A 27762-nucleotide genomic window follows, 5' to 3' on the forward strand; every position below is an offset into this window, starting at 1 on the left:
CTGGCTTCCTAAGGGGCAAAAGTACATGTTGTTTCTATTAGTTGACCTTTGTTTCATATTTGCCCTATATTCTAAAGCAGGATATGCCACTGCCTCAACTTCACAGGCAAGGGGCTATAAATATACCGCCAAGTCTTGTGTTAGATTTTTTCAGAGAGAGAGTGAGCAGTGGACGTACAGACCGTAGATTCCCTACAGCATCTTCTGCAAGGAGAAGGGCCTTTGACTTCTGCTGGTGCCATGTAAGATATATCCTACTCCGGGCTATTGTATCAGCTGGGGCATTTCCTGTGTTTATTCCTTGATTGTACTCCTGTTGTTTTATAAATCAACCCAAATGTTTATTTAATTAAATTGGCATAATCTGAGGAGGAGAAGGCACTTATTTCACCCCATGTTCTACTGCTGTACAATTAATAGCTCATAATTACTGAAATATTACATCTCTGGGAAAGCCTTCTTGAACAAAAGCATTTTCAGTGACCACATGAACATCATGATGCTGGGTGCCTGTCTAATTTCAGCTGGCAACTGATTCCAGAGGGTTGGAGCTGCAACACTAAATGTCTGATTTCTAGTCCAAACTAAGCCCACCTCTGGGTCATGCCATGTGGTCAGCAGTGCCCCAACGGAGGAAGGCGTTGCTGGGCAGCGATATATGAGTGAGGCAGTTCCTTAGCTAATTATCTAATTACTGAGGACCCCCTATTTTTCAAAAGCCAAGCCATGGACCCCCAGTTTTGAAAATTTTGATAACTATGATAGTTACCTCTGCAAAGCAATGTTGGGGTAGCCCCTAATAAGCAAAGGTTTTTAGGTATAATTAAAAAAAACAGGCTAGGGCTGGTTTTCAACATCCTGATAAATCAGCAGCTAAACAGCATGATATTCCGATATATCACAATGTCTGAAATTGGAGATCAGGCTTGGAGATCAGGCGTGGCGATGAGGGAAGAAGCAGCCATGCAGATCAGATTGAGTGGGGGGGGGGGGAGGGGGATTGGGGGGTGGCAGCCAGCGAAGATGCAGTCCACTGTGTCTGCTGCTGCTGCTTTCCTGCTGACTAAGAAGAGCTGTTCCGCCCTGAAGTGAGGGTGATCAGCTTTTATCCATCCGTGTGAGTGAGGGGAAGGCAGCACCGCACGATCGGCTGCCCAGCTTTCCCTCACGCAAGGAGCGGTGTATTGCTGCAGGTTGCCCTGTCAAAATCGTTACCGCGTTGTGATTCAAAACCAATTTTGGCCAATATATTGAAAAATTGCCCAGCGCTAAAACAGACCATAAAATTGTGATATCACCATGCAAAAATGATAAACCACTGCCTTAGGTGACTGTCTGGTGCAAAGAGTCAGAACGGTCTCTGAAGTTTTCAAGTCCGTGGCTTCAGTAAATGAGCTGACCCAGAATGTTGGAAGAGAAGCTGCAGAAAGAAATTGAGACATTTTAAAGGGAAAATTGTGGAACAACATTCCCTGCTACCTGGCTAATTTGCTGACTTTTATTGCAGATAATATAATAAATATATTATTAAAAGTACAGTAATAAAGAGAGAAATAGTTATAAATAAGAATATAAAAAATAATAATAATACTTTACTTAATAATCATTGAAAGATATGTCCATAAATGGGCATGTTCTCCTATGGACAGAGAGCCACAGAAATAAAACAGACAGATGACTCAAGAGACCCAGAGGTGTGTTTCACCTCGTATGTTTTCACAGGCAAGGTTTCCGAAACAGAATCTCAATCGCAAATAGCATATTTAAATTATGGATTGCAGTGTGCCTGTCAGAAGACACAAAGTGCGCACCTTCTGCCGTGACTCTTGCAGCGTAGGCATGCATGTGACTTGGCCTGCCCTGCCAGCCTTTGCACTGGCATCCGCAAAAGGGTACAGGCAGGGTCAGATGACACAGCCACACATTTAAAGGGAAAGCGGGCGATCCGGGAAGGATTAACAACAGAGCAGAAGCCACCGCAGGGGAAGTGGATGGTGGCTTTGGAAGGGAAAAAGATGCATATTCAGGAAAAAGGAGGAACTGCCATCTTAAAGGGTTTGGTTTATATCTGCAAGAAAAGAAAGGCAATTGAAATGTGGGCATGCCTCAGGTTTGGTGTGCCGGGAGAAGCGTGAGTATCCCTCTAAACTGATGCCATGCACACCCTCCAACCATCTCAGGATGATGACAGGCACAGGAGGAGCCGTCATCTGCAGCCAAGAGATAGAAAGAAAAAATAGATTCCAGGGCCCGCCCTAGCCAGATTCCCTTCTCACCCAGCAGCAGGCAAAATTCCCATGTAACAGAGGCAATCCTGCCACCAGCTGCCTCTGCCAGCATATTTAGGGCATCATTAAGGCTGCTCAAGTGTGATCAGACTTCTCCGGGAAATGTTTATGTGCAAATGTCACCTATTGTGCTCTTCTGCAGTTCCTGTTCCTTTCAAAGAGCCTCAGGCAAGGGGACTCCCTAAGGATTGGGCCCCATATAAATTAGTGCATTGGGTGCAGTTTGGATTTCTCACCTCCTATCAGACTCCACAATCTCTTGGAACAACCCTTCCTGATAATGTCAAAATGTTTTGATCTGATTATATTTTCTGTTTGAAGTTTTTTCCTGGCAATTTTGAAAAACTCAGCCTTAATGCCAGACAAGAAGCAGCTGTAGATTCAGACCAAGTATTATGAGTGCCCATATTCCAAACGCGCCATCATGCATGGCACCAGGCAACTCCACAGCACAGACTCTTAGTTCAGCTCCAGTGCAGTCACCTACGGTGTAATTTATTGTTCACAAAATCATAACACACTTTCTGAACCAAGAGATGCTTGAAGAAGACCATCTGCAATTCTGCAGTCAGCACTGAGCAACTGCTAGCAGAGAATGCAAATTAAAATTGATTTTCAATATGTGGTTATTGTACTAATCGGTTAATGTGCTATTGCTTTCTAATGAGAAATGGTCTGGTATCAGAGGACCACCTTACACTGAATCAGATCAGGCCAGTAGTCCATTCAGTTGAGGGTCATCATTTTGAGCCAAACCCTGTTCTGACAAGGCTTGTAAGCAGCCTTTACCATGTCACAGGTACCCCCTGAGCATGTGCAGAGTGTGCACATGTTTATAAAACACCTTATCAAAGAGACCCCTTGGAGAGACAACTTTACCAGATGTACACATCCCCGGAGGTTGGCCAAGACTGGTCAGTACAAATGGCAACGCTGTTTGTCTTCATGACAACATTTACAGGTAGCAGAAGTAGTGCAAGAAAGATTTAATAGTGCCCTAAGTGAAAATGGACTTTCCAGATGTCTAGTTTTGGTTTCACATGGGTAAGAAGTGTGGGAAGGGAGACAAGAAGGAGGCATATATAAGGGATCCTGAGGGTCATCTAGTCCAACCCCCTGCAATGGAGGAATCTCAGCTAAAGCATCCATGACAGTTGGCCACCCAACCTCTGCTTAAAAACCTCCAAGGAAGGAGAGCCCACCACCTCACAATGAGTTTGTTCCACTGTTGAACAGCTCTTACCATCAGAAAGTTCTTCCTGATGTTTAGTCGGAATTTCCTTCTTGTAATTTGAAGCCATAGGTTCGGGCCAAACCTTCCAGAGCAGGAGAAAACAAGCTTGCTTCATCTTCCATGTGACAGTCCTTGATATATTTGAAGATGGCTATCATATCTCCTCTCTGTCTCCCCTTCTCCCTGCTAAACATACCCAGCTCCCTCAACCGTTCCTCTCCAGACCCTTGGTCAACGTTCCAGCGTGTCAATTTCCTTCTTAAATTGTGGTGCCCAGAACATCAAGTGTGGCCTGACCAAGGCAGAATAAAGCAGGACTATACTATTACTCCATATGCTAATTTATTGAGACATGCAAAGTACCAAGCCTTTATAATGCATTTCATTTCAGTTGGCATGGAATATCCTATGACCTCCATTCATGGAAGCTGCCCATAAAAAAAAAAAAAGAACTGTGCGTATGCAAATTTGTGGACTTGCAAATGAGCCTTCCACCTTTTCCCTCATCCATTCTCAAGATGGCAATTAATGCTGGGACATTTCCTTCAGGGTGACCTAGTTTTAATTCTCTCTGCATTGCTTCCGGATTATCTTCCTGGAGCTTTTTTTCTATTGGGAGTAGGTTGAATCAAAACAGACCATTTGGGACAGGCAATATCAAATCCTGATGTTTACCAATCTATAGGTTATTCCCCCCAAATGCCAGCATAGATAAGTGTCATTAACTTTATCCATATCCAATTTCCATCTGTGGCATTTAGAGGGAAAGGAGAAACTAGCTCTTTCCCATGACTCTCGTTGATGTCATCAGTTTAATGGAAATTCCTGCGTGGCCCTCCCTTCATCTCAGCTCCACAGCTGTTGCAAACCACACCGAATTTTCCTCCAGGAACAGAAGGTGTCTGTGTTGCTGGGTTTTCATGGGTGGCCCAAGACTCTTACACTGGAGTGGTTGTTCTTTTTGGAGGAGGGCGTGGTTGCTATTGGTTTTTTTAAATATTTATTTTAGGTCTTGTTGTGATTTATGTGCAAATTGTTCAGTTTGCTTGTGTGTTAATGTTTGATTTATTGCTTATGACTACTTTTGCTATAAGGGATGGAGGTGGCGCTGTGGTCTAAACCACAGAGCCTAGGACTTGCCGATCAGAAGGTCAGTGGTTCGAATCCCCTTGACGGGGTGAGCTCCCGTTGCTCGGTCCCAGCTCCTGCCAACCTAGCAGTTTGAAAGCACGTCAAAGTGCAAGTAGATAAATAGGTACCGCTCCGGTGGGAAGGTAAATGGTTTTTCTGTGCGCTGCTCTGGTTTCACCAGAAGCAGCTTTGTCATGCTGGCCACATGACCTGGAAAAACTGTCTGCGGACAAACGTCGGCTCCCTCAGCCAGTAAAGCAAGATGAGTACCGTAACCCCAGAGTCGTTCTCGACTGGACTTAACTGTCAGGGGTCCTCCAGCCCATTCTTGCAGGCACCAGGGGTGAGCAGCAAACTTCAGGGTCATGGGTCCTGCTCCTGCTCTTGGTTTATTAGGATGCCAGTCAATGTCAAAGTCCAGCAATCAGAGTGTGAAACGGTGTCAGGGGAAGGGCCACATGGGCCTAGAGTTAAGGAACAAGGGGCTTCTTAACATTTGCTCAGCCCAGGGCTGTGTTTTTATCACCAGATCTAAACTTACAGTCCAGTCCCAGACAAAACTCCACTCCTGGTTTTCCCAATAAACTTTCTTCATCTCAAACCCCCCCCCCCCCACACACACAAAAAACCTGTCAGGGGTCCTTTACCTTTTTTTTTACTTTTGCTATGTTGTGGTTATGGGTCTTCTTCCATGTTGTAAGCCACCTTGAGCATGGTTTTAACAGTGGAAAGGCAGCATACAAATAAATTTATGTGTGCATGTATGTATGCATTTTGCTGTCTGAGGCAGAATGTTGCCCCTCCTTGTCAAGTTGCAAAATACCCCCAAACATGCACGGAACTGTTTCTAAGAGGAGATTTTGCATTTAAGACATGGGCCTCCCAGAGAGAGAACATTAAATTGTGCAACAAGGAATTCTTGTGCCCATGGAACATTCTGGGTACCATTACTGTTGAATAAAAGCCGTAGGGTCCCCCCCTCCTGCCCAGATCTCTCTTTCTGGCCAAGTATTGTGAGGTTTGTGCTGTAAATATTAAAACAAAAACTAGGAGAGATCAGCTGACAGAGCCTTTTACTCCATTATTGTGCTTTGAAAATGTATCAACAGACTTGCAAATAACTCTACACAATTCAACAATAAATTTTATGCTTGCCTCTGGAAGGCGCCCAGCTTTGATAGTTTATTTAAACAAAGAAATTTGCTCTCTTTGCCCAACTCTGTGAGAATAAAATGCCCTCTGGCAAGCACCTTTTCTTTTGGTGTGCAAACAGCCTCCAGCAGAAAGAGGGAAAAGAAGTATTTTCTCAGGAGATAATATGATAGCAGGGCTCAGAAAGGAATGGGGACAGGGATGGAAGGCCAGCAACTGCCCTGAGGTCTGGTCCTGGGGGTTCCCTCTGCGTGAGAATGTCTTTTATATCCTTTAAGTCTATGTACATATGCACTGTCTCCTATACGCAAACATTCTGCACTCACTTGCTCGGTCATTACTATATCTCGTGTTAGACCTTGTGATATGTGCATGTAATGGTTACCTTGCTAACATTAGCAAGTAGCAGGTTGGAACAGCCAGCCAATTTTTGCTATGGAAGGCAGCATCTAATGTAGCACCACTAGCACCTGTTCATAAAGGAAAGCTTTGCTCTTTTGTGTGCATCTTATTGTGGGGTAATTGTGTCTCCCAAACTCATTATTTTCCTGTTTCGGGTAGGTGATTGATTCAGGAAAATGATACAGTTGGGGAAATGTTGTGGGGTAACAAAAAATGTGCTTTTTCGCACACCAGACCTTTGTGACAATGGAGTCTGGTGCAAGTGAGAGAAATCACACCCCATTTCCCCCCAGTTGAAACCTATTTTAAGGGGAATGCAATCAGGAAAATGTGAGAGAGGACAAAGTCACCTTGCACCAGAAATCTTGGCATGTCAAGCATCATATTAATGTTGCTAAAATCACCAAAGAGTGCGTTTCATGCTGCTCTCTGGTTGGGCCTGCATAAGGCACCACAGCTGGAAAGATCAGGGGTCTCAAATACTTCCCAACAAAAAAACATTGTATTCACTGATTCTACACTATGTCTTCATTTGTGAATAGCTGCAGATGTTAGCGAAAGAAGGAATATTAGGTAGAACGGGGTTGGGGAGGGGGTGAAGAACAAATGTTGTATGTTGCCAAGTGAGTCTGAGAGCTTGAGAATAGGAAGGAAAGAACCAATGGGTTATTTTAGAACTATACCCTGGTGGGCCTTGCAGAGACCTCACTTTTGCACCACGACTTTGCTTCCTGTTAACATCTGCCAAATCATTCACTACAGTTTCCTCCTCCTTCAAGCTATATTTTCAGTTCTTGCAGTCATTTAAAAACAAAAAGCAAGATGCCACTGTCCATGGTCTCTTCCCACCGGCAGAAGCTCTTGCACTTTCAGCAGCGTCCTCCTAGGCCCCTCCAGTTCTTCAAAAAGGCACATGGGTAATTCCAGCCATTTGTAAACTTTTGGGAATCGCTTCCTTCTCCAGGCTTTCCCTCTCTTTCCAGCTGTGTATGAGCCTCTCCATCTTGTCCTGAAATAACCCTGTCATTCCTGCCCTGGCCTACCCACGTACACAACGCTGCTAGCGCCTGTCAATCCCACTACAGCGTAGGCCCTCTTGCTCTAGGCGTCTGCTCCTCCCCCCTTGAGATTTCCGCCAGTGCCTCTCTCAACTGCTTTCTGCAATTTTGGGCCTCCCCTCAGACTTCTCTGCTATTTTTGCTTTTGGAAACTGCAGCTCTGCCGGTCTTCCTCAGCCCTGAACAGGGATGTCCTGCCAGTACCTTACATCTCGACGAGTTTGAGTAAAAGAAATTCAACTATTTTGTCCTTTTTCTCTGCCTGCTGCATTATTAGCGCCCTTCCAGCAGCCTCCTTGCTTCTGCTCTCTCTCAGCTGGCGTGGCTCTCGGTGTCAAGAGGCCCAGCAAACCTGGGCAGAAATGCCACCCTGAGTTTCCAAGGGTTGTTTGCAATTTTAAATTGTAGCTAAACTATACCCAGAATAGTTTGGATTCTAAGGGTTGCCTAGGGAATTCCTGAGAGATTAAAGTCCTGTGGGTGTTTATTTCCCTGAAGCTCGCTGTGTCCTCCTTCCCTGGCCTACCCAACAAGAGGAACACCCTGGTTTCTGGCCCCAGCAAATTTCCCAGAAGACTGGTTTCAGTGCTACAGGCCCAGCCAGGTTTTGGATTACACGTGCATCTAGTTCACGCAACCAGCAGATGAGGTAGTAAACCACTTTCTGGACTTGCACAGCTTCAGACTGACTACAAGTAAGGGATAAAATGACTAGATACTCCTCTGTAGGTTTGCTGGGAGGAAATACAGTGGTACCTCGGGTTAAGAACTTAATTCGTCCCGGAGGTCCGTTCTTAACCTGAAACTGTTCTTAACCTGAAGCACCACTTTAGCTAATGGGGCCTCCCGCTGCCGCCGCTGCACTATTTCTGTTCTCATTCTGAAGCAAAGTTCTTAACCTGAAGCACTATTTCTTCTGGGTTAGTGGAGTCTGTAACCTGAAGCATCTGTAACCTGAAACATCTGTAACCCAAGGTACCACTGTACCTACAGAGAGAAAGGTGTCTAGCCTTCTTCCCGACATGCTAGTTTTCTGTGTGTGTGGATTTCTGTGTGCAGGTTGAAGCATTCAGTCATGTGATCCCATGCCCCTACGATCTGAGAAGTAGGAGGGAGAGAATTAGATAACTGTGATCTGTACAATCAAGAAAAGGTCATAGCTTGCCACTAGAGATTTCTTTATCATCTTGGTATGTGTGTGAAATGATGGCCAAGTCAGATACACCACAAGAGATAAGCGTATAGCTTATGGCATGACTTAAGGGTATTCCTTTCTGGCTTTGTCCCTAGTTGTCCCTGTTTCCATGACAACATTGATCAGGAAAAACGGAGCTTGTGACAAAGATGCTGAATTGGAGCAGCTTCTGAGTTGGAGTGAACAAGGAGGCCTGAAGGACTGAGAAAATGAGACAATAACGTCACGTCTCCCTCGTAAGCACCCCTCTCTGGCCGCATTTGGGAAGTGCTGCAACAACATAATCTTTTGCTCTGTGGTTTCCTTTCAGCTTCCTGAGAGCTTGAAAGGAAGGGGCACCCTGCCCATATGTGGAGAAATGTATACAACTCTAAGTACTCAGAACTATGAAGATAAAATTATGCAATTGTCAACACAACCAGTTCTGCAAAATATGTGAGGGTTGTGTTGTTTTTTAAGGATCTGGAATATTGGTTCCAGTTCTCTCAACATCAATACCGAGGCAGGGAGCTATTGTAAATGCTTTAAAAAATGCTAAATTGGACAATTGACACTACCTCAGGTTTTGTGGATCTTTGAAGTGGATCACTGTGGCGCAATCCATAACAAAAAAAATTTTGTCCTCCCACTGCATGCCTTAGAAGCAAAGTCAGAGCTGTTCTCAGGAATGCGATTTGGAAAGCTGTTGAATGGGAGGGGAATCATTTTTCTTTACTTTTGAAATTGAGTTTCTGAATGTTTCTGGAGTGTTCAGAAGCAATCAGTCTGCATAGTCCACAATAATTCTATAGTTTATCTAGAACATTATTGAATGCTTTCTCTCAATCAGCTATTAGGGAGATGAAGGAGGCTTCCTCAGGCAGCAGCTTCTGGTCCAGTTAAAGCCCATAAGTTATTGAATGTATTATGATGCTTTTATAGCTGGGCCGGGGATTTTATTCTGAGCTGCATAGGCCGAAATGCCCTAGCCTGCCTCTGCTAGAGATGAGCTCAAACAAAATATTCCTGCATTGAAGACGGCTGCACTAGATGATCCCTGGGGTTCCTTCCAACTCTACAGTTCTAGGATTCCGTGCCAGAAAGGAGAATACGATATATGAATGGTGTAGACTGCAGAATCAAAGCAGCTGCAAATTTGCCGGTTTCATCTCCCCTTAGTTTTAACAATCTTTGATTAATCATCCTTTATCTCTTTTATGGTGGCCCCAATGCCAAAGGAATGACAAAATTAGGACTACCAAAATTGCACAAAACGGGGAGCAACCTTTTGAGTTTTCCAGGGGCAAAAAAAAGCCCAAAATGAGAACTCTAACTCTTTCTTGAGGGTTTTCGCATTCCCTGAGAAAGACAAGCGGGCTGAGTGGGAGAAATCCTGGAATGCTCCCTCCTGGCCGACGTTTCTGGGCTTTGGGGCGTCTCTGAAACAGAGAAAGGAAAGTCCTCCGCCAGAGGCGCTCACACCGAGATGCAGGGGCGCGTCAGCAGCGCCCCGACGTCGCTCCAGCCGGACCGGACCAGGGCGGGGGCTGCGCGCCCCGTCCCCGCCCCGCCCGCCCGAAGCTTGAAATAGCCCCGCGCCCCGGCCGGCCCCCAAGCAGAGCGAGCAGCGAGCAGCCAGCGAGAGAGCGAGGCGGGCGGGTTCGCGCAGCAGGAAGCGACGCGCAGCAGAGGCGGCGCCGCAGTAGCAGCAGCAGCAGCATCAGCAGCGGCGGCGGGCGAGGCGCGTGGCGGTTGCGCATCCCGGGAGCAGCGGCGCTTTCTTCTCTGACGGGAGCGGGGCGTGTGGCGGCATGGAGAGCAAGAAGGTGAGGGACGGGCCGCGGCGCATCTCTCGGAGGTCGGCGTGGGGGGCTTCGGAAAAGGGGCAGGAGGCGAGCGGGGAAAAGGGCCGCCGGGTCCTCGAAGCGGGAACGGGGAAACGGGAGCTGGTGCTTCGCCGGACTGGGAAGACGCGCCGGAGACCCCCCTCCACGCCTCTCGCAATGCAAATGAATGAATAAGCCTCGGCCGGTTCTGATACTAAAAAGAATAGGCATTCTCCGTTATCTCCCGGGGCTGGGTGCTCGGCGCAAAATATTTGGGGGGGGGGCCGTTCTTGGCCGCTTTCCCGCCTGGCGTGGGCCGGGTGTGCCGGGCGAGGATGGGCTTCCAGGCGCGCGCCCGGCGGCACAACTGGCCGCTTCCCTTTGGCATCCAGTAAAGATCCCTGGCGGAGATGCGCTTTCGTCCGAGCATTTGGGATGCAGGCGGTGGCTGCTCGCTGATCCAGGAGGGTGCTCTCACAGAGAGTCTCTGCCAAGGTCATGTAGAGGATGGCAAAGAAGACCTGCCCCACTGGGATGCAACAAGTGGTGCCCCTTGGTGCCCCTGCTCATTGCCCGAGGGGAGCTTGAACGCCGTTAGTAAAATGAGGAGGCGGAAGACCAGAGCATGGGGAAGGGAGAGAGCATGCATGTGCCCGGGAGCGCGCCTGGAGTTGGTGAGGCTGCCAGGCCTCCCCACCCCCACCCTGAAGTGCAGGGCTGCCTTCTGGACAGACATTGCAGAGGGCAAATACTGTTAGATAGTAGCAACACAATTATGCTGGATGGAGACGTTTTTAGACAAATGTTTCTCATGGAATTGCCAAGGCCTCTGCTGTCCTGTGACTTTGCAGTAAGATAAGGAAGCAGCAGAAACCCCACAGTGAAGTAATCCAGATTGTTGCATTTAAGGGCTGCCACAGGACACTCTTGAGATGTCAGCCGATTCAGAGGAGTCTGCAGGAAAGCAGAGCTGTAGAAGGAGAAAAGTGAGGCTGCCGCCTAAGGGAGCCTGGCCTGTAGGGAGGGGTGGGGGTGCACGTGCAGACACTCACGTAGATGCATGCAGCATGCTATACACGTTGAACAGAGGACTGGAAGTAGAAGCCTCAGCCCCTTACAATTACTTTGTCTTGTGGCTGGTCTAGGCTGATGTAGTCCTGTGATTCAGTGTGGGCTGGTAGACAGGAAGTCCTTGATTCAGCTGTGAGACCAGGGAGCTGGCCTTAGGCAAGCTGGGGCTTCCCATCTGCAAGAGAGATGTGGAAATGACACAGCTTACATTTCTAATGGTGATGGTTTCAGAGATGGGAAGGGCTTTCAACACTGGAAAAAGTGCCATATCAGTTGCAATAATCATTTGACTGTTTGCTGGGAGATCTTAACCCTTCACAGCCAGCTTTGGGGTATTTACGTACTGTACATGTCTTTGTGTCTCATGTTTCCCTTTGCATTAAAAGAGAGAGGCTACCTAGCCATAAAGGCAGGATATCTGTGTGCCAGGATCCCATCCCTACCAAAATTTGTGGAAAACAGGGTGGGGAGATTTAAAGCACAGAAGCTGTAGACAGGTGGGGCCAGGGTGGTTTTTTGGTTGTTTTTTGGTGGAGATGCTGGGGGGACGAAGTGGGGCAAGGGCGTTGAAACATTCACTGCTTTCTCCAGAGCAATCCTCTCTCCAAAATGGGGGTGCCTGACCCATGACAGATTCAGGAAATCTGTTTTGGGAGCACATGAAGTGATGAGGTGCGCTTGAGGTTTGTTACAATTTGGGACGCAGGTATATTTGGGTGGGATCTACAGGTTTCAGGGGCTCCCACTGGACTGGGCCCGCACATTCTGCTGTGCTGTGTGTCACGTAGTGGCACAAAAGTGGGGTCATGCAGTGCCTGTAAGTAGATGGGCACACTTTAAAGGCCTGTGCCCACATATATATACAGATGTGCAGACATGCATCACCGCTGCCCCTCCACAGTATCCAATCTATCTTCTCAGATTTCAGCCCCAGAAAGCCTGGGAGAATTCTCCAGTGCTCTCGTCATGTGCTCTGGATCAGAATCCATGCCGTCATAAAAAACGGTCACAAATAGCAAATCACACATCAAATTAAAACAGCCCTCCGAGGGATTGTGCAAGTTGTAGAAGCTTGACAGTAACAGGGAGGGACAGGGAGGTCATCTTTTTATATCTTTTCCAGTTACTACCCCCCCTAAACTGCCTGGGGCCTTACCTGTGGCAATTCCAGTGCATGTGCTGGAGGAAGGGCTAAATTGTCTGATCTGTGGGAGATTAATGTTTTAATTTTCTTCCAATCCTGGATAAGGTAAGGAAGAAAGGTTAACAAATCCTGTGTTGGGCTCCATTAGCCTGCTTTCCTTTGTCCTTCAGCACAAGCATATTCAGGAAATCCTCAAGGAAGAACTTGTGTGTTGTGTGTCTGATTTGATTTTTACCCTTTAAGTGCTTGAATGTTTTCTCCCAGACACAAGCTTCACCAGCTGTTGCCTAGGGAAGGAGTCAGCCATTTTGAGGAGTTAACATTTGCAGACAGCCATCAATTCAACAATTTCCCACAAGTGTCTTTTTATTATTATTCCTTTTAAAAAAAATAATTGTGGTGACTTAGCAGTGTGTAATGGAAGAGCTGAATGAAAAATATAAATGCTCTTGGATTAGAATTTTTCTGTTGGGGTAATAGTTCTCTGTATTTCCTGCACTTTTTTTGTAGTGTCTACAAGTTGCATTATTCCCCAAGCAGAATGGATAACTTGGAAAGCATTTCTCATTTTTACTCATTGATTTCTAAGAAACCTTGGATTGAGATTGCTGCTTGTTCGCATGGGAAGCCAATTGGGAAAATGTGAATAAACTGTTTTCTCTCCTTCCCTTCTATTGCAGAAGATAACGTGCCCGCTTGTCACTGCTGTGTTTGTTGCTGTCATTGGATCTCTCCAGTTTGGGTACAACACTGGAGTCATCAATGCTCCTGCAGCGGTAAGACTATGTGCTGTGGGCTTTTAGGGGCTCCATCGCTGTCCTTGCCTTTAGTGGCGACCAGGAAGTTGAGGAAGCCATGAAGGGTACAAGAAGCAGAGGGGAAATAAATCAAATTGTGGGGCACAGAAATGTAGTAGTCATGGAGACAGGGGAGATGAAACTCAAGAGCAATTGACACCTGATGTATCCTTAACTATTGTGCGTATGAGGAAGAAATAAAAATAGGATACAGTCTCTCCGGGAAGGAAGAGTGGTCCGAATCCTCATGCCTAAATTCCACCAGCCACACAGGGATTCCTGGCTTGATATCTGGTAGTCCAGACAGACAAAGAATGTAAAGCATGGGTGTCACAGTGATGGTAGCGCTAAACCTGCAACCAAACCCCATATTTTGAGGTATTTCCGGTTCAAACTCCTCTTTAGCTGTTAACACCTTTCCAGAAAAAGGACTTGTTGTGTGATAAATGTAATGGCCCTTCTTTTTGGTTGCATGGGATGCAAAGGTTTCCCCCAGTTCTGTTAGGGGGATATCAATTTTCCTAGCAACCTATTATTGCTGACCATTGCCTGAAAGTGGTCTCATAAGTACCAGTCATGCCCATGGAATCAGCATGGCTCATCCTGTAAGGAGGGGAAGAACTGTGAAGAAAATCCGGGGAAAACTACAGATAAAAACTCATTGCCTGTTTTCTGACCTGGCCTTGAGGAAGGGGGAAATTCACAACTTACAAGGGGCGTCATAATGTAAAAGCTGGGTAAGCTCGGTTGGTTGAGCACGAGACTCTTAATCTCAGGGTTGTGGGTTCAAGGCCCATGTTGGGCAAAGGATTCCTGCATTTCATGGGGTTGGACTAGATGACCCTCATGGTCCCTCCCAAATCTATATTTCACACATGTGCACGCGCACACACACACACATTAGGTGTTTCTGCCCTGCCCTTCAAACAGATTTCCAGGACAGCTTCCAAGAAAATTGGCAAAACTAGCAAAAATACACAGAGACAATATACTAAACACAGCAAAATCTGCAATATCCCTGCTCTAGGATGGCCAAAACATAAAAACGGCCATACCAGGATTGTCGGTGCTATAAAGAGAGTTTTGTTGCAGTCGGATGACTGAGGTGGGGACAGTGGGAGAAGAGCAGATTTGATGCTTAGAATTGGGGTAAGATTAAATGATTAACCTCCCAGGGACACACATCTTTGGGAATTTTTATTTACAGTATTCCACTCATATCCCACCTTTCCTTCCAAGATGCTCAAGGGACAGAAATGGCTCTCCCTCTCATTTAACCCTCACAACAACCCTGTGAGGTAGGCTAGAGGCAGTGGCTGGCTCATCCAAGGTCACTCAGTGAGCGTCATGGCCTAGTGGTGATTTGAATCTGGGTCTCCCAGGTCCAAGTCCCGACACCCTCAGCATTACACTGGTTGGAGGGGGAAGGAAGGTAGCTGTAATAAATGGAGGACGGCCAGCTGCTGAGTCACAGTGAGGGCACATCTGCTTGAAGGAAGGAAGAAAGGCAGGCAGGGAGGGAGGGAGGGCCTGGCGCACAGTGCAGAGCTGAGAGATGCTCTGGTTTCCCATAAGAGTCTCTTCTACTTCACTCCCCACCTCTGGCTCCAATCCTGTAACTATCACCCCCTTCCCCTTACAGTTATAATTCTTACCCATCTTTTCTCGATCTTCATATTTTCAATCTTCATGCAGTAGTAGAGCAAGTAAGACACCTCAGAATTGCACCATTAGATTAAGAGGGAGAACCGGGGAAGTGTGTGGGTTTGGGTTTTTACAAAATGAATGACTCACTTGTACCATGCGCACCCGAGATCTGAAAATGCAGAAACCACAGGCATCTGTTCTTGCGCTCATGCTTAAGGTCCTGCTGCCATCTGGTGGCAGTGGAGAAGATGGCTGCCTCCTGTCCACTGGCCCTGCTGCTTTTTCAAATATGTGAAAGGGTGGGTGGGTGGGTGGGTGGGTGGGCTTCTTGTGGCTTTAGTAGTTGTGAGTGCAGAAGATGGAATTTAAGCAGACACAGCTATTGCCTCCTTTCATGTCTGATTGTATCAGCCAAAAGCCTCTTCTCTTTACAGGAGCCGTGCATGTATCAGAATGTAGATTTGTATGACTCTATTAATTAAATGTCTGTTTAATTCAGTGGATTGAAAGATAAGGTCCAATATTATGTGATAAGATATACCTGTTTAAAGCTATAAGCCAATGCACTCTTACCTTTGAGAAGCATTTGAGAACTGCTTGCTTGAGATTTGCCATGCCTCAAAAGGAGGCAGTGTCTCCACTCCCCATTTCTTAACTTTTCTAGAATAGTTTTCACTCTTTCTACCTCCAGGGGACATTTTACATGTTGAATTACCTGCAACAGATAAATATTATTATTATTTTTTAAAAAAGAATTACCTGCAACAGATTTCCTGTACATTGCAGACATTAGAATGCCCACTCCTTATTGGCCTGACATATGGCAGGAGCCACGGGGCTTTCAGGAAAGCTTGTCTGCCATTGTGTATGTTCTCACGGAGCAATTCCTGATTTAAACTGCCAGTAAAGCAAAGGTTCCTTCCTTCCTTACTGTTGGAAAACTATTGCCCTGGAACCGTAAAAGTATTTCTCCTGTCTTGAACCAGATTCACTTAAACATTTTTGGAAAGTATTTAACTTTTATACCACTCTATATATCAAGAAGCTTTTCTTTTGATTTCTGTTCTCACCTCATTCCTTTAGTACAATTCCAAAGTTTTCTTAACACAATATCCCTGGTATGTGGTTGTAACTCAATACCTATGGAGTGTTTTTTCTTCTCTCACACACAGGTTATCAAAGAATTTTTTAATGAATCATGGATAGAGCGGTCAGGCGCCCCGATGTCCGAACCGCTGCTAACCTCACTATGGGCCCTCTCTGTGTCAATTTTCTCAGTAGGAGGGATGCTTGGCTCTTTCTCCGTTGGACTTTTCGTCAACCGATTTGGCAGGTACGTTGGGGGAATATTCTGGACTACGGAGCAGTTTCCGCCTCCATTTTGAAAAACAAGAAGGGATAAGAGGAAATTAGCTCCATTACAGAATGGACAGAGAATTCAATTCCATAATGATCATTGTGTCACACTTTGGGGGAATGCCTAGTATGGAAGTACTAAGAAGGCAACTTGCCCTACCAGAAAGCATATTTTGGGTGCCATTAAGGACAACAAATTGCACAGGCAGAGGGGAACAGTGGAGCCCAATCCACCAGGAAGAGCTTCTGCACAAGCCCCCTCAAAACGAGTCTGCTTTGTTCTCCAGTGTGGTTTCTTTGCACATGAGAATGTCCCAGTGATGGATTATGACCCATATTAATTAGGGGTGCATGGTGCCACTTGACTTTTCTGTTTAAATAAGTAACACCACTTTGGGCATATTTATATGGAAAAGCGGTATATAAATTGAAATAATGATACGATTTTTCCCTTCCTGTGCAGGCGAAACTCTATGTTGCTGGTGAATGTTTTGCCCATTTCAGGAGGCATTTTGATGGGCTTCTCCCGAATGGCAAACGCTTTGGAAATGTTTATTGCTGGCCGGCTTGTTGTTGGTATCTACTGCGGCCTCTGCACTGGCTTTGTGCCCATGTATATCAGTGAGGTCTCCCCCACTGCCTTGCGAGGAGCTTTTGGCACACTGAATCAGCTGGGTATTGTCGTGGGTATCCTGGTGGCACAGGTAAGAATGATTACAAAGCCACGCAGCTAAGTGGTTCATTGGTATTGCTGGAAGGGAGTTAATGACCAGGTCCCAACTCTGTGCACCTGGGAGTAATCCCTGTTGAGGACCGTGGACTTAATTCTAAATTAAACAAGCATAAGATGGGTTCAGCGGGTGGCGCTGTGGGTTAAAGCCTCAGCGCCTAGGACTTGCCGATCGCATGGTCGGCGGTTCGAATCCCCGCGGCGGGGTGCGCTCCCGTTGCTCGGTCCCAGCGCCTGCCAACCTAGCAGTTCGAAAGCACCCCCGGGTGCAAGTAGATAAATAAGGACCGCTTACCAGCGGGAAGGTAAACGGCGTTTCCGTGTGCTGCGCTGGCTCGCCAGATGCAGCTTGTCACGCTGGCCACGAGACCCGGAAGTGTCTGCGGACAGCACTGGCTCCCGGCCTATAGAGTGAGATGAGCGCACAACCCTAGAGTCTGGCAAGACTGGCCCGAACGGGCAGGGGTACCTTTAAGGATGGGTTCAGTTGGCTACTTGGAAAATAGCTTATGGCTAGTTGATAAGGCTGCTGGCAGGGACTGTCTTGTTTTGTTATTGACCTCATGTAAGTTACTCTGGGGGTACTCGGGTGGCGCTGTGGTCTAAACCACAGAGCCTAGGGCTTGCCAATTGGAAGGTCTGTGGTTTGAATCCCCGTGACGGAGTGAGCTCCCATTGCTCGGTCCCTGCTCCTGCCCACCTAGTAGTTCGAAAGCGTGTCAAAGTGCAAGTAGATAAATAGGCGGGAAGGTAAACGGTGTTTCTGTGCGGTGCTCTGGTTTCGCCATGTGGTCATGCTGGCCACATGACCCGGAAAAACTCTGCAGACAAACGTCTGCTTCCTCAGCCAGTAAAGCGAGGTGAGCGCCGCAACCCCAGAGTCGTTCGCGACTGGACTTAACTGTCAGGGGTCCTTCACTTTTTAAAAGTTACTCTGGGAGCTTTTTTCGGATTAAAGCTGAATGTGCTTAAAGTAAATGATTCATTCAGGAAAGGGGATGCTACATTACAAAGAATCATCCCTTCCTATCATTGAAGCCTGGGTGGAGTTCTGTAGAGGTGGGCTAGGGATCATCAACAGACTACCATTCCTCGTGGGAAGAATCCATGCTTCTTTATGGGAAGCCATAGATTGTTATAAAACGTCTAGTTATGCTGCACGTAACTTTCAGTTTCTGGAAATATAGCTCATAAGCGTTTTGTCTTGTCTTTCTCTCCACCAACTTCTACAATCAGGTCTTTGGCCTAGATGTCATCCTGGGAACTAAAACTCTCTGGCCATTGCTGGTCGGACTCACCGTTGTCCCAGCCGTCTTGCAGTGTGCAGCACTGCCATTCTGCCCTGAGAGCCCACGATTCCTGCTGATCAACAGGATGGAGGAAGAGAAAGCGCATGCAGGTAACCACCGAGTAATGAAGCGATCCAATCCCTTGGCTTGCAGCAGCGTAGCCTCTTCATTATCCTTATGGGGAGCTCATAGGACAATCTACTCCCTTCCAGAAGCTATAAGGGGAATTGCAACTTAACAGGCCACCCACTACCATCACCTTTCTTGTGTACGTCCCATTGTGTTCTGTCCGCACTATTGGCCATGCATAGCTATGAAGTATAGAAGAAGGTACTGCCCACTTGAACAGCCATTTTTTAAAAATGGCATTTTATTGATTAAATGCTGGTTACTGAGGCAGCATGTGGTCTCTTCCAACTCTATGATTCTATGATTCTATGATTCTAAAACTGATTTTCAAAATCAGCACTATGATGCTTTTTCATCTGAGCACTACTGCATAAATAATTGTAATTTTTAAAAGAATTAGCCAAAAAGATTAGTAAAACATTAAAATGGGAGCCATTGGAAAGATGATAGGTTCACCTGCCAAACTGTCACCACCCACATCAAAACCACACCTCTGGAAGGTGGCATCGAGAACCGCCAACACCTGCCCTGATTGCTGCATTGTTAGATTCTTTTCTCTAATTATCATATTTTCTGAGAAAAATCTGATTGAGAAAACAGCACAATGAAAACATAGAAGCATGGAAATCCTGGATGGCCCTTTCAATTCCTCTTTGTCTTGTCTTCTCCAAAACTTGAACTGGACTCAGTCAAGTTGTTTTGAGGGTTGTGTGAATGGTTTCTGTTTCACAGAGGGACATAAGAAACCCAAAATATTTCTGGGTCTTGCCATAAGGTTTGCTTCTGTGCCAGTACCTGCCTGCAATGGGAAAATGCAGAAACATGAGTAGAAAGGGGAAGGTCTGAGTGTTACCCATAGGATTTCTTTGGTAATTCCTTCCTGGATCTGTAAGGGTATCAACTTGCCTCATAGATGAATGGAAGCATCTCCAGGTGTGGGAGATCTCAGCCTAATTACAGTCGTTGACATATTATAGCAGACATGGCCAAACTTTGCCCTCTGGCTGCTTTGGGACTCCCATCATCCCTAGCTAACATGACCAGTGGTCAGGGATGATGGGAACTGTAGTCCCAAAACAGCTGGAGGGCCAAGTTTGGCCATGCCTGTGTCATATCTCTCTCAATGTACACGAGAGAACAATGCCATAAGCAAGAGAAACTGTCCCCTGCCGAGAATTTCAATTTAGCCAATGGGGAAAGCAGCAAGGAAAAGTGGAGATAGAATCAAGAGGCAGCAAGAGATCTGTATTTGTGAGCAAATACAGTTAAAAATACTTTGATTTTGTTAAAGTTGGTGATGAGGATTAATGGGTTAGACCAAAGGCCAGTTGACCTCATGGGTTGAGCAGAAGACTAGACTAGGGAGCTGGCTTCATTGTCACGAAGAAGTGAACTCTCAGGGTAGGAGGACATTATCACTGTCGCGTTGTGCATAATTCAGATGTTTGATTCCTCCTGCCAGTTCTCCAGAAGCTCCGTGGCACCCAAGATGTGTCGAGTGATATTCAGGAGATGAAAGAAGAGAGCGCCAAGATGTCTCAAGAGAAGAAAGTGACCATTCCGGAGCTCTTCCGTTCCCCCAGCTACCGCCAGGCCATCATCATTGCCATTGTGCTTCAGCTCTCCCAGCAGCTGTCCGGCATCAATGCAGTATGTTGCTTTCTTCTTCCATTCCCTGAGCGCTTTTCTCTTGCAGCCAAATACTTTTGCCATGTTCTAAATTGCTGGCCTTGTGGATGGGCCAGTTCATCTTTGAAGCAGAGAATAGTGATTATGGGCTTGTAGAAGAACCTTGGTCACAGTAACTGAGGCCCCAGTCCCTGGATATAAAAGTAGGAACAGCAGCTGCAATCCACAGGAAAGGACTGTTACGAGGCTTAAAGATAGCAGGGGATTTTGTTACCTGCCCTCAATCTTAGCAACAGTTAAGCAATGCAGTGGTCAATCCTGCGCACACTTACCTGGTCAGGATTCCCATTATACTCTGTGAGATTTGCTTCTGAGTCAAGAGGCACCAGGCAAAAACGTTCCTTTATAACCAGGCCTTTGGTTGACATCCTATGCCCTTTTAAAATGTGGCTGTTTCTTTGGGGAGGGGTGTTATTGGGTTGTTGTTATATTTTGATTATATAGTGGTTTTTATGTTGACCTTTTCTGTGAACCACCCTGAGACCTCTGGGTATAGGGTGGCATATAAAATGAATAAATAATAATGAATAATAATAAGATAGACGTTGAATTTCCCTGCTTAGCATTAAGAACAAGGTGAGCTCCAGACACCAGCAGTGACAAATATTTATCTGCCTGTAGGTCTTTTACTATTCTACTGAGGTTTTTGAAGATGCTGGAGTGAAACAGGCGGTGTACGCTACCATTGGTGCCGGTGTGGTCAACACCATCTTTACAGTTGTATCGGTAAGTAGTCTTTGGCAACATGGCATTCGTGTACTTTATAGCTGAGTCAAAGTCTCCCCTCTCCTTCCCTTTATCTTTATCTTTATATCTAGAACAATAGGGAGGGAGGTAAATATATGGCTAGAATTCAGGGTGGGTACTCAGTCCTGTGACCCTGTGCTTAATTGTTCTCCCCGCTGGGCAACATTTTCTTTTCGAAACAGGGAGCGTTGCTTCCTTCTTCCTTCTTTCCCGATTGTGTTGCCCTGAAGCCAGATCTGCCTGTGGGCAGGAGGCAGTTTCCTCGTTTGTCCCTGTCATGAGAGAGGATGGACTGCTGCTGCTGCTGCTGCTCCATGGGGAATAACAGGGTCGCCCCTGTTTGCGTTCCTCCCCACCCCCACAAGCACGGAAATGTTTCCCAGCTATAGAACAGCAAACTCGGAGGTGGCGTTTCTTGTCTTAACCAAAGTGACTTCAGATATTATAGCAGTACTACTTGAGCTATGAGTTTTAATTCAGTTCGTCAGTTGGCCTTTGTTCTCATGGGTTATCAGAGTAGAAAATGAAAAGGGTAGTTGTTTTTTATATATTTGAATGGTCTATCTTTATATATATTAAAAATGACTGGTAGTCTTTGCTTATTAAAGTGTTAGGGTACTGTTTCAGGGTTGGGGGATGGAGAAGAGATTTCAGTTGGGATGCAAATTCACAGGACACTTCACCAGCCTGATGGTTGTTATGATCATCATTCAATTACAAAAGGTAGTAGGTCCAGTCGCGGACAACTCTGGGGTTGTGCGCTCATCTCGCTCTATAGGCCGAGGGAGCTGGCCTTTGTCCACAGACAGCTTCCAGGTCATGTGGCCAGCATGACTAAGCCACTTCTGGCGAACCAGAGCAGCACACTGAAATGCTGTTTACCTTCCCGCCAGAGTGGTACCTATTTATCTACTTGCACATGACGTGCTTTTGAACTGCTAGGTGGGCAGGAGCAGGGACCGAGCAACGGGAGCTCCCCCCGTCGCGGGGATTTGAACCGCTGACCTTCTGATTGGCAAGCCCAAGGCTCTGTAGTTTAGACAAACTCTGAAGAGGAGGCGGTGCTTAGGTTTGGGGAGAGCGCTTGCCACCAAAAGCAACATTTTATTTTTCTTCCCATTTTCCAGCTCTTCCTTGTAGAGCGTGCAGGCCGCAGAACACTCCATTTGATTGGCTTAGGAGGCATGGCCATCTGTGCTGTCGCCATGACTATTTCCTTGGCATTGAAGGTAAGCCGTCACCATCCCTGCTTCCTGGTGTGTCCGCAGCGTCTTTGGGGTCAAAACAGATCAGGCATACATGCAAGTGTAATGAAAAGAAAGGAAATGGCTTGCAGGTTGGAATCATTATAATAGTATTGCAGCTGATTTTTCACTGGCCAGGATGTACACTAGTCCACTAGCAAGCAAGACAGCCACAACCAGATCACCCTTATTTTGGAGGTCATGGTTTCCCCCCTCCCCATGTTGTCCTCACAACAACCCAGAGGCTGAGAGGCAGTGACTGGCCCAAGGTTGCCCACTGAGCTTCATGGCTGAGTGGGGGTTCAATCCCTGGTCTCCCAGGTCTAGTCCAACCCTCTAATCATTACTGGTTCTCATAGGTGCGCTAGCTGCGTATTTGCTTCATGCCGTTGCTTCTCACAGGCTTGGCTCAAAGGTTTTTTGCAGGGAGAAAGTAATTGCAGCTCGCTCGCACCTGGATTCAGATCTAGTCTTGAGTCGGGAAATCTGGCGGCTGGGTTTTTCTTTCTTAGCTTCAGGCCCCTTTCTGCAAAATATAAATGAAAATGAAGCAGATACAGATACAGATGACTCTAAAATACATTGCAAGACACAGGCATGTTTGCACTCTTCTGTCTCAAAAATTGCTAACTGCTGTTAATTCTCTTTGTAACAGGGCATTGTATCTGGGATTGGCTACGTCAGCGTTGTTGCCACGTTAGCCTTTGTGGCTCTCTTCGAAATTGGCCCTGGCCCAATCCCCTGGTTCATTGTGTCTGAACTATTCAGCCAGGGGCCTCGTCCCGCAGCTGTGGCTGTAGCTGGCCTTTCCAACTGGACGTCCAATTTTCTAGTGGGCATGCTGTTTCCGATCCTAAAGGTAAGAGAGTTGCTTTGAGCAATGTATCACGATCTGTGTATTGGGTAGGTAACAGCATAGCCAAATCACAATGTCAGGCTCCTGTCCCAAGGAGTTCTCAGTCTAAAATCGAATAGAATGAGACAGGTGAGAGGGCAAGCAAGGGCACTGAGAGGTGAAAAGGAGCAAACAAGAGTTTGTCACACTTGAGAATAGTGGTTCGGAGGAGCTTTAGTGAGTGGTTTGCTGGTGTGATAACATTTGGGAAAGTGTTTTCTTTGCAACTTGCAAGGATTAACATAGGCTTGCCTTGGCACGATACACGTCCGGTTGTGCAGGGTCCCCATGCAGAGCCTGGAATTTGGCCTATACATACTGCATGAATGAGAATGAGAGGGAGAGTGGAGAAAGAGGTTTCTGGATGCCCTGACCTGTCATCCCTTCTCCTATTGGTTGCTCACTTAGCAGCCACACACACAGGTCAACTTGGGCCAAAGCTCTTTGCTTTTCTTGTGATCCCTCAAGTGGCCAAGTCCTCCTGGTCTGAAAAATGCCTCAATGGGAAGGCTTCCTGCCACAGGGCATGTAACAGCCACATCAGGGCATGATGTAGGAGAGCTAGTGAGAGGCATATGCTACACGCAGAGGACTCTGATGATGGACCCCATAGCTATGTTTTTAATTTCAGGCCTGTGACCTTACTGAGGTATAACTCTTTCTCTTTTCTCCCTCGCAGAATGTCCTCAAACATTATGTTTTCCTCATCTTTGTTGGTTTCCTCATCTTCTTCTTCATCTTCACCTTCTTTAAAGTCCCTGAGACAAAAGGCCGGACTTTTGAAGAGATCTCCAGTGGCTTTGAAAGGAGACGAGAGGATGGTATTTTTCCAGCAACCATGGAAAAGGGGCCAATGGTGGAACTGACCAGCATACAGCCCACTAAAGATGTTGCACCAAATATTTAACAATGTTCTGTTCTTGACACTTTCTCGGTTCTGAGGATAATCCTCACAGGGGGGAAGCAGAGATACTTTTTTAATTGCTGCTATTTCTTCATTTCCCCGTCAGCCTTTCCTTGTGTGCCAAGACTCTTGCCACATGCTAAAACAAGTTAAATGCAGGGAAACTTGCCTTGCTTACAGTGCTGGAAGGCAATACGGCTTTATCATTCTCCCTACATTGCTCCTTTCCCTGTCACTCATTCATAGAGACCTAAGAAATGGCTCCCTCCCCTGCCTCTATTTAATACATTCTCCTTGCATCATTACATGGGGCTGACCCTCTATAAGGGGGTTCTGGTCATTTACAGCTTTGAAGCAAATTATTTTCCTGTAAGTGAACTGATGGCTTCTCCTATGGTCCTTCTCTTGTTGCCAGAGTGTTTTCTACAGTGTGGATGTGGGGAATGGCTGCCCAGAATTATTTAAATCATGGGTGTGCATGGGAAAGAGCTATTTATTTCATCAAATGGGAGTTTGCTTCATCTTCGGGAAATAGGGATAAAGAGAAAAGTCCCGCCCCCTTTTGTACTATTCGAGAAAAATTGTTTACTAGAGTTTATTTATTCCTGTGTCATTTTGCTTGTAAATATTTATTTTTATGTAAAATAGAAGGAAGTGTGGACTGGGAATCACTATGACTGTCAAAGCATTTTGGTGGTAGGCAGTGAAATACCAAAGAGGAAAAGGTCACTCTGTAGGTGGTGTACGGTCCTGCGGAGATTGTGCTTATCACTTTTTAAGGGTCTACTGTGCTGTTAGGAAAACTGAGCCGTGGAGAGAACAAGCCTGTAGTTCTATGGACACTTCTGTGCTTGCCAGACTATTTGGTGAATGTGTTGAATACCTGTCGTTAAGTATTACTTGAACATTGTAATGATAAAGTAAAGGAGGCATTGCAACTTGATGGATTCAGTCATCCCATTTCCAGCTTATAGGCTGGAGGCCATTTCTTGTAGTGATTTTTTAAGACATGAATGAATGTCCTGTGGCTGCTAATGTGTGAACGTATTATTCAGGAAGGGGGACATAAATGTCTTATTTTGAGACCCATCCAGTCTTTATGGACATCAGTATTTGTAGGGTCTCCTAATTTGCATTTGCAATATGAGAATTGAACCTTTCTGTGAGGGCATCCACCTCACACTCTGCACTAGTGAGAAGTGAAAAACCATTTCTGGAGGCCTCTCTGTGGGTTCCCCTCCATTCCTCTTCTTTTCGAAGTAGACACAATTCTGTATCACATTTTCAGGCATATTAGGGTCCTGGAATTCACAGTGTCTCTTAAAGGCGTTGTGAAGCAGTAGGATGACATTGACCTACTGTGTCTTGTGGCAGCCATGATAGTTTAGTGGTTTGTTCTCTCTCCCTCTGTCTCTTTTTAAAAAGAGTAACACAACAGATGGTATTTATGAAATTGAAACGAAACTAGTTTTCCAAAATGTATTTTTGTAATTAATTATTTTATTATTAAATGAAGTATGTGGCAATTTATTGACAAGAAATAGCTTTGGGCTGCAGACGATAGAATGTAGGAATAGAGACTAAAGCTACTAAAACTGGATACTAAAAAGTTGTAACCCCATTTATCTGAAGAGCCTGAGATCTCAAATATTTGTTAGCCAGAACTAGGGCTTATTTTACTTGAGATTTCGCTAGCTCTCGTCTTGCGGGGAATGTTCTGTTACAGATACAGATATATGACGTAGTGCAATATGCTAGCATTATGTTTGTTTTAATTCATTCCACTTGAAGAGGAAGCCAGGATGTAGTCATGATCTCTTCCCTGTTCATGCTCATTAACCCAGTGGGACAATGTCCATACTCAGTGACTGCATGGGAAGATGTCTACCCCATAATCTTAAACCAGTAGTAAAAATAATACTGTCTCCCTCACCTCTCCAGGGGAACCCTGGGAACTATTGCTTTGTGACATCATCCCTAGTATGATGTGGTCTTCCTTGGGGCATTGAACTGTGGGAGGTTTTGAAGGAAGTGAGTGTCTACTGTCTTACATTCTTAGCTTGGAAGAGCCTCACTTCCAGAACAACTGGAAAGAGATTGTCATAAACACTGGAAATTGTTACCATCCGTTTATGTTGATTATTGCGAATTATCTTCATGTTGCTTCTTTTTGCTGCTCAGCCTGTTACATAAAACTCTTGAGGGTAATGGGATGGTGGTTGCAGTAGGATGCCTGCAATCACCCTGAAGGAAGAGAGAGACTGGCAGTCCCCAAACCTTCCCTCATGGCTTGAAACATTTGGCATCCAGTAAAGGCATGAATAGCCTGTCCTGACACAATCTCCTTGGGCTTCCAGGATGGATGGAAGCCTCTTTTTGTGCAGCAGAAGAGGAGAGGCAGCTTCAAGTGTCCAGCATTGTGGTTACACTCTTTTAAAAATCCATAATTTCTTTACCCAAATATCTATCCCCTCACATCCACTCCCCATTTTTGGATCCTGCTTTCTTTTTCTTTTTTTGAGTTCACACTTCTTTTTATTCTTTGACCTTCAGCCCCCCCCCCCAGCACCTCTTCCAAATGGGGTGGCAAAAGCATTCCTGACCTTGCATTCCACACTTCGTGCAATGCCTTGGGTTGAAATTGTGTAACTCACTTGTTCCTTTTTGTTTTCTGTACTGTGAATATTTCCAGTGGGTTTTATAATTTTTGTTATTGTGAATGTGTTGGATGTTTTTAAAATAAAAGGTTTCGGTGGAAATACTGCATACCTGTGTGTATAATTTCTAGCTTTGTAATTTCTCCCCATGAGACAACAAACAGCAATGTAGTTCTACTAACAGTTAACCTTTTCATGCAGATTCAAACCCTGCAGATCATTCCTGGACTTCCCATGCAGCAACCTGCAAAATCACTTAGACCCTGCAGATCTTCCACTCCACATCAAAGCTCTTCCTTTGCACGGATCATTTCTGCAGACCTTCCATGCCTCCCTACTGCATTTTCCTTCTTGCTGTCCCTGGCAGCTTATACAGACCTCTACATTTCTACAAGCAGGACAAGAACACCCTCCTTTCCCCGCCTCTGACTGGGTCTCTGCATCATCAAGCCTGCTTGTGTGGCCCTCAGCAGAGCAAAGCCAGTGTTGGTGTCCTGGCTAGCATGATAGAGGCATGTTGCTCACTGGAAGATCTTGGGCCAGTCACCATGACTCCACTGTAGCCTGCTCAGGGTTCCTGTGAGGATGTAGACTGCCTTGCTGAATTCCTTGGAGGCAAGGCTGAGATAAATGTTACCTATTCCATGTGTGTTTGTAGTGATAGAGAGCAAGAGCTTAGATATGTTTGACAAGAGAGAGGATACCACAAATTTCCCCCCTGTGGTGTATAAAATGAATATAAAGAAATTAAACTACCAAACTACCGGTAACAATCATCTCCATCCAGGTCAGAAACCATATATGTACAGTACATGTAGGAGAGGATCTGGAAAGGGAGTGTATTTCTTACGATGCTGTTTGCCCATCTGACCGCTTGCAGATGCCTAAGCTCCCAACTATTTTAAGTTTAAAAAGCAAAACAGCAGCCATTTCGTGTAGAGTTATTTTTCTCTCTGAGATGAGCAAACTTCTATCAAGTTTTTTCAATTAGTGGCTTGAATATTAATAGGTATGGTCCAGAAGTAATCTGTAGCAGAATGAGGGCAATTCGCTGTTGAAACAAAATACAAATGGCATGCTAACAAGGGGCTAAAACTCCCATTGTAAACATAGTAAAAAAACCTGATGACCCATAGGATTACAGTGGTACCTCGGGTTACATACGCTTCAGGTTACATGCACTTCAGGTTACAGACTC

At 45.8% G+C, this 27762-nt stretch overlaps 3 protein-coding genes and 1 long non-coding RNA gene across 7 annotated transcripts in view; 2 read left to right on the forward strand and 2 right to left on the reverse strand.

Annotated features, from left to right (window-relative positions):
• On the forward strand, positions 1-26666 carry LOC310657871 (solute carrier family 2, facilitated glucose transporter member 3-like). Of its 4 annotated transcripts, XM_083399026.1 has the most exons (12): positions 132-242; positions 8556-8682; positions 8771-8895; positions 13161-13256; positions 16097-16257; positions 16744-16984; positions 18247-18409; positions 19891-20078; positions 20739-20843; positions 21992-22093; positions 22764-22967; positions 23683-26666. In XM_083399026.1, exons 5-12 carry the CDS (start codon positions 16148-16150, stop codon positions 23908-23910), a joined length of 1341 nt encoding a protein of 446 aa, XP_083255152.1. In that variant the 5' UTR covers positions 132-242; positions 8556-8682; positions 8771-8895; positions 13161-13256; positions 16097-16147; the 3' UTR covers positions 23911-26666. The 4 variants fall into 4 exon arrangements, with proteins under 4 accessions (XP_083255150.1, XP_083255152.1, XP_083255153.1 ...); XM_083399027.1 differs by lacking the exon at positions 8771-8895 and having other exon boundaries at positions 8556-8696; XM_083399024.1 differs by lacking the exons at positions 8556-8682; positions 8771-8895 and having other exon boundaries at positions 1-242.
• On the reverse strand, positions 1220-3734 carry LOC310657929. The gene is made up of 3 exons (XR_014502009.1): positions 3532-3734; positions 1597-2068; positions 1220-1420 (listed from the first exon to the last, which is right to left on the reverse strand). It is a non-coding gene; the product is annotated as an uncharacterized lncRNA (long non-coding RNA).
• Positions 17299-27762, forward strand: part of SH3TC1 (SH3 domain and tetratricopeptide repeats 1) — a 120497-nt gene continuing 110033 nt past the window's right edge. Inside the window, exon 1 of the mRNA XM_083398959.1 lies at positions 17299-17315. The gene's annotated coding sequence lies outside the window, so the exon portion shown is untranslated. The remainder of the gene's footprint in view (positions 17316-27762) is intronic.
• ABLIM2 (actin binding LIM protein family member 2) overlaps positions 22490-27762 on the reverse strand; it is a 66738-nt gene continuing 61465 nt past the window's right edge. Inside the window, exon 15 of the mRNA XM_083399020.1 lies at positions 22490-22634. Coding sequence (XP_083255146.1) covers positions 22505-22634 — 130 coding nt within the window. The 3' untranslated portion in view covers positions 22490-22504. The remainder of the gene's footprint in view (positions 22635-27762) is intronic.

This window comes from Podarcis tiliguerta (assembly GCF_965153285.1).
Source record: "Podarcis tiliguerta genome assembly, chromosome: 9".
NCBI classification, from domain to species: Eukaryota; Metazoa; Chordata; class Lepidosauria; order Squamata; family Lacertidae; genus Podarcis; species Podarcis tiliguerta.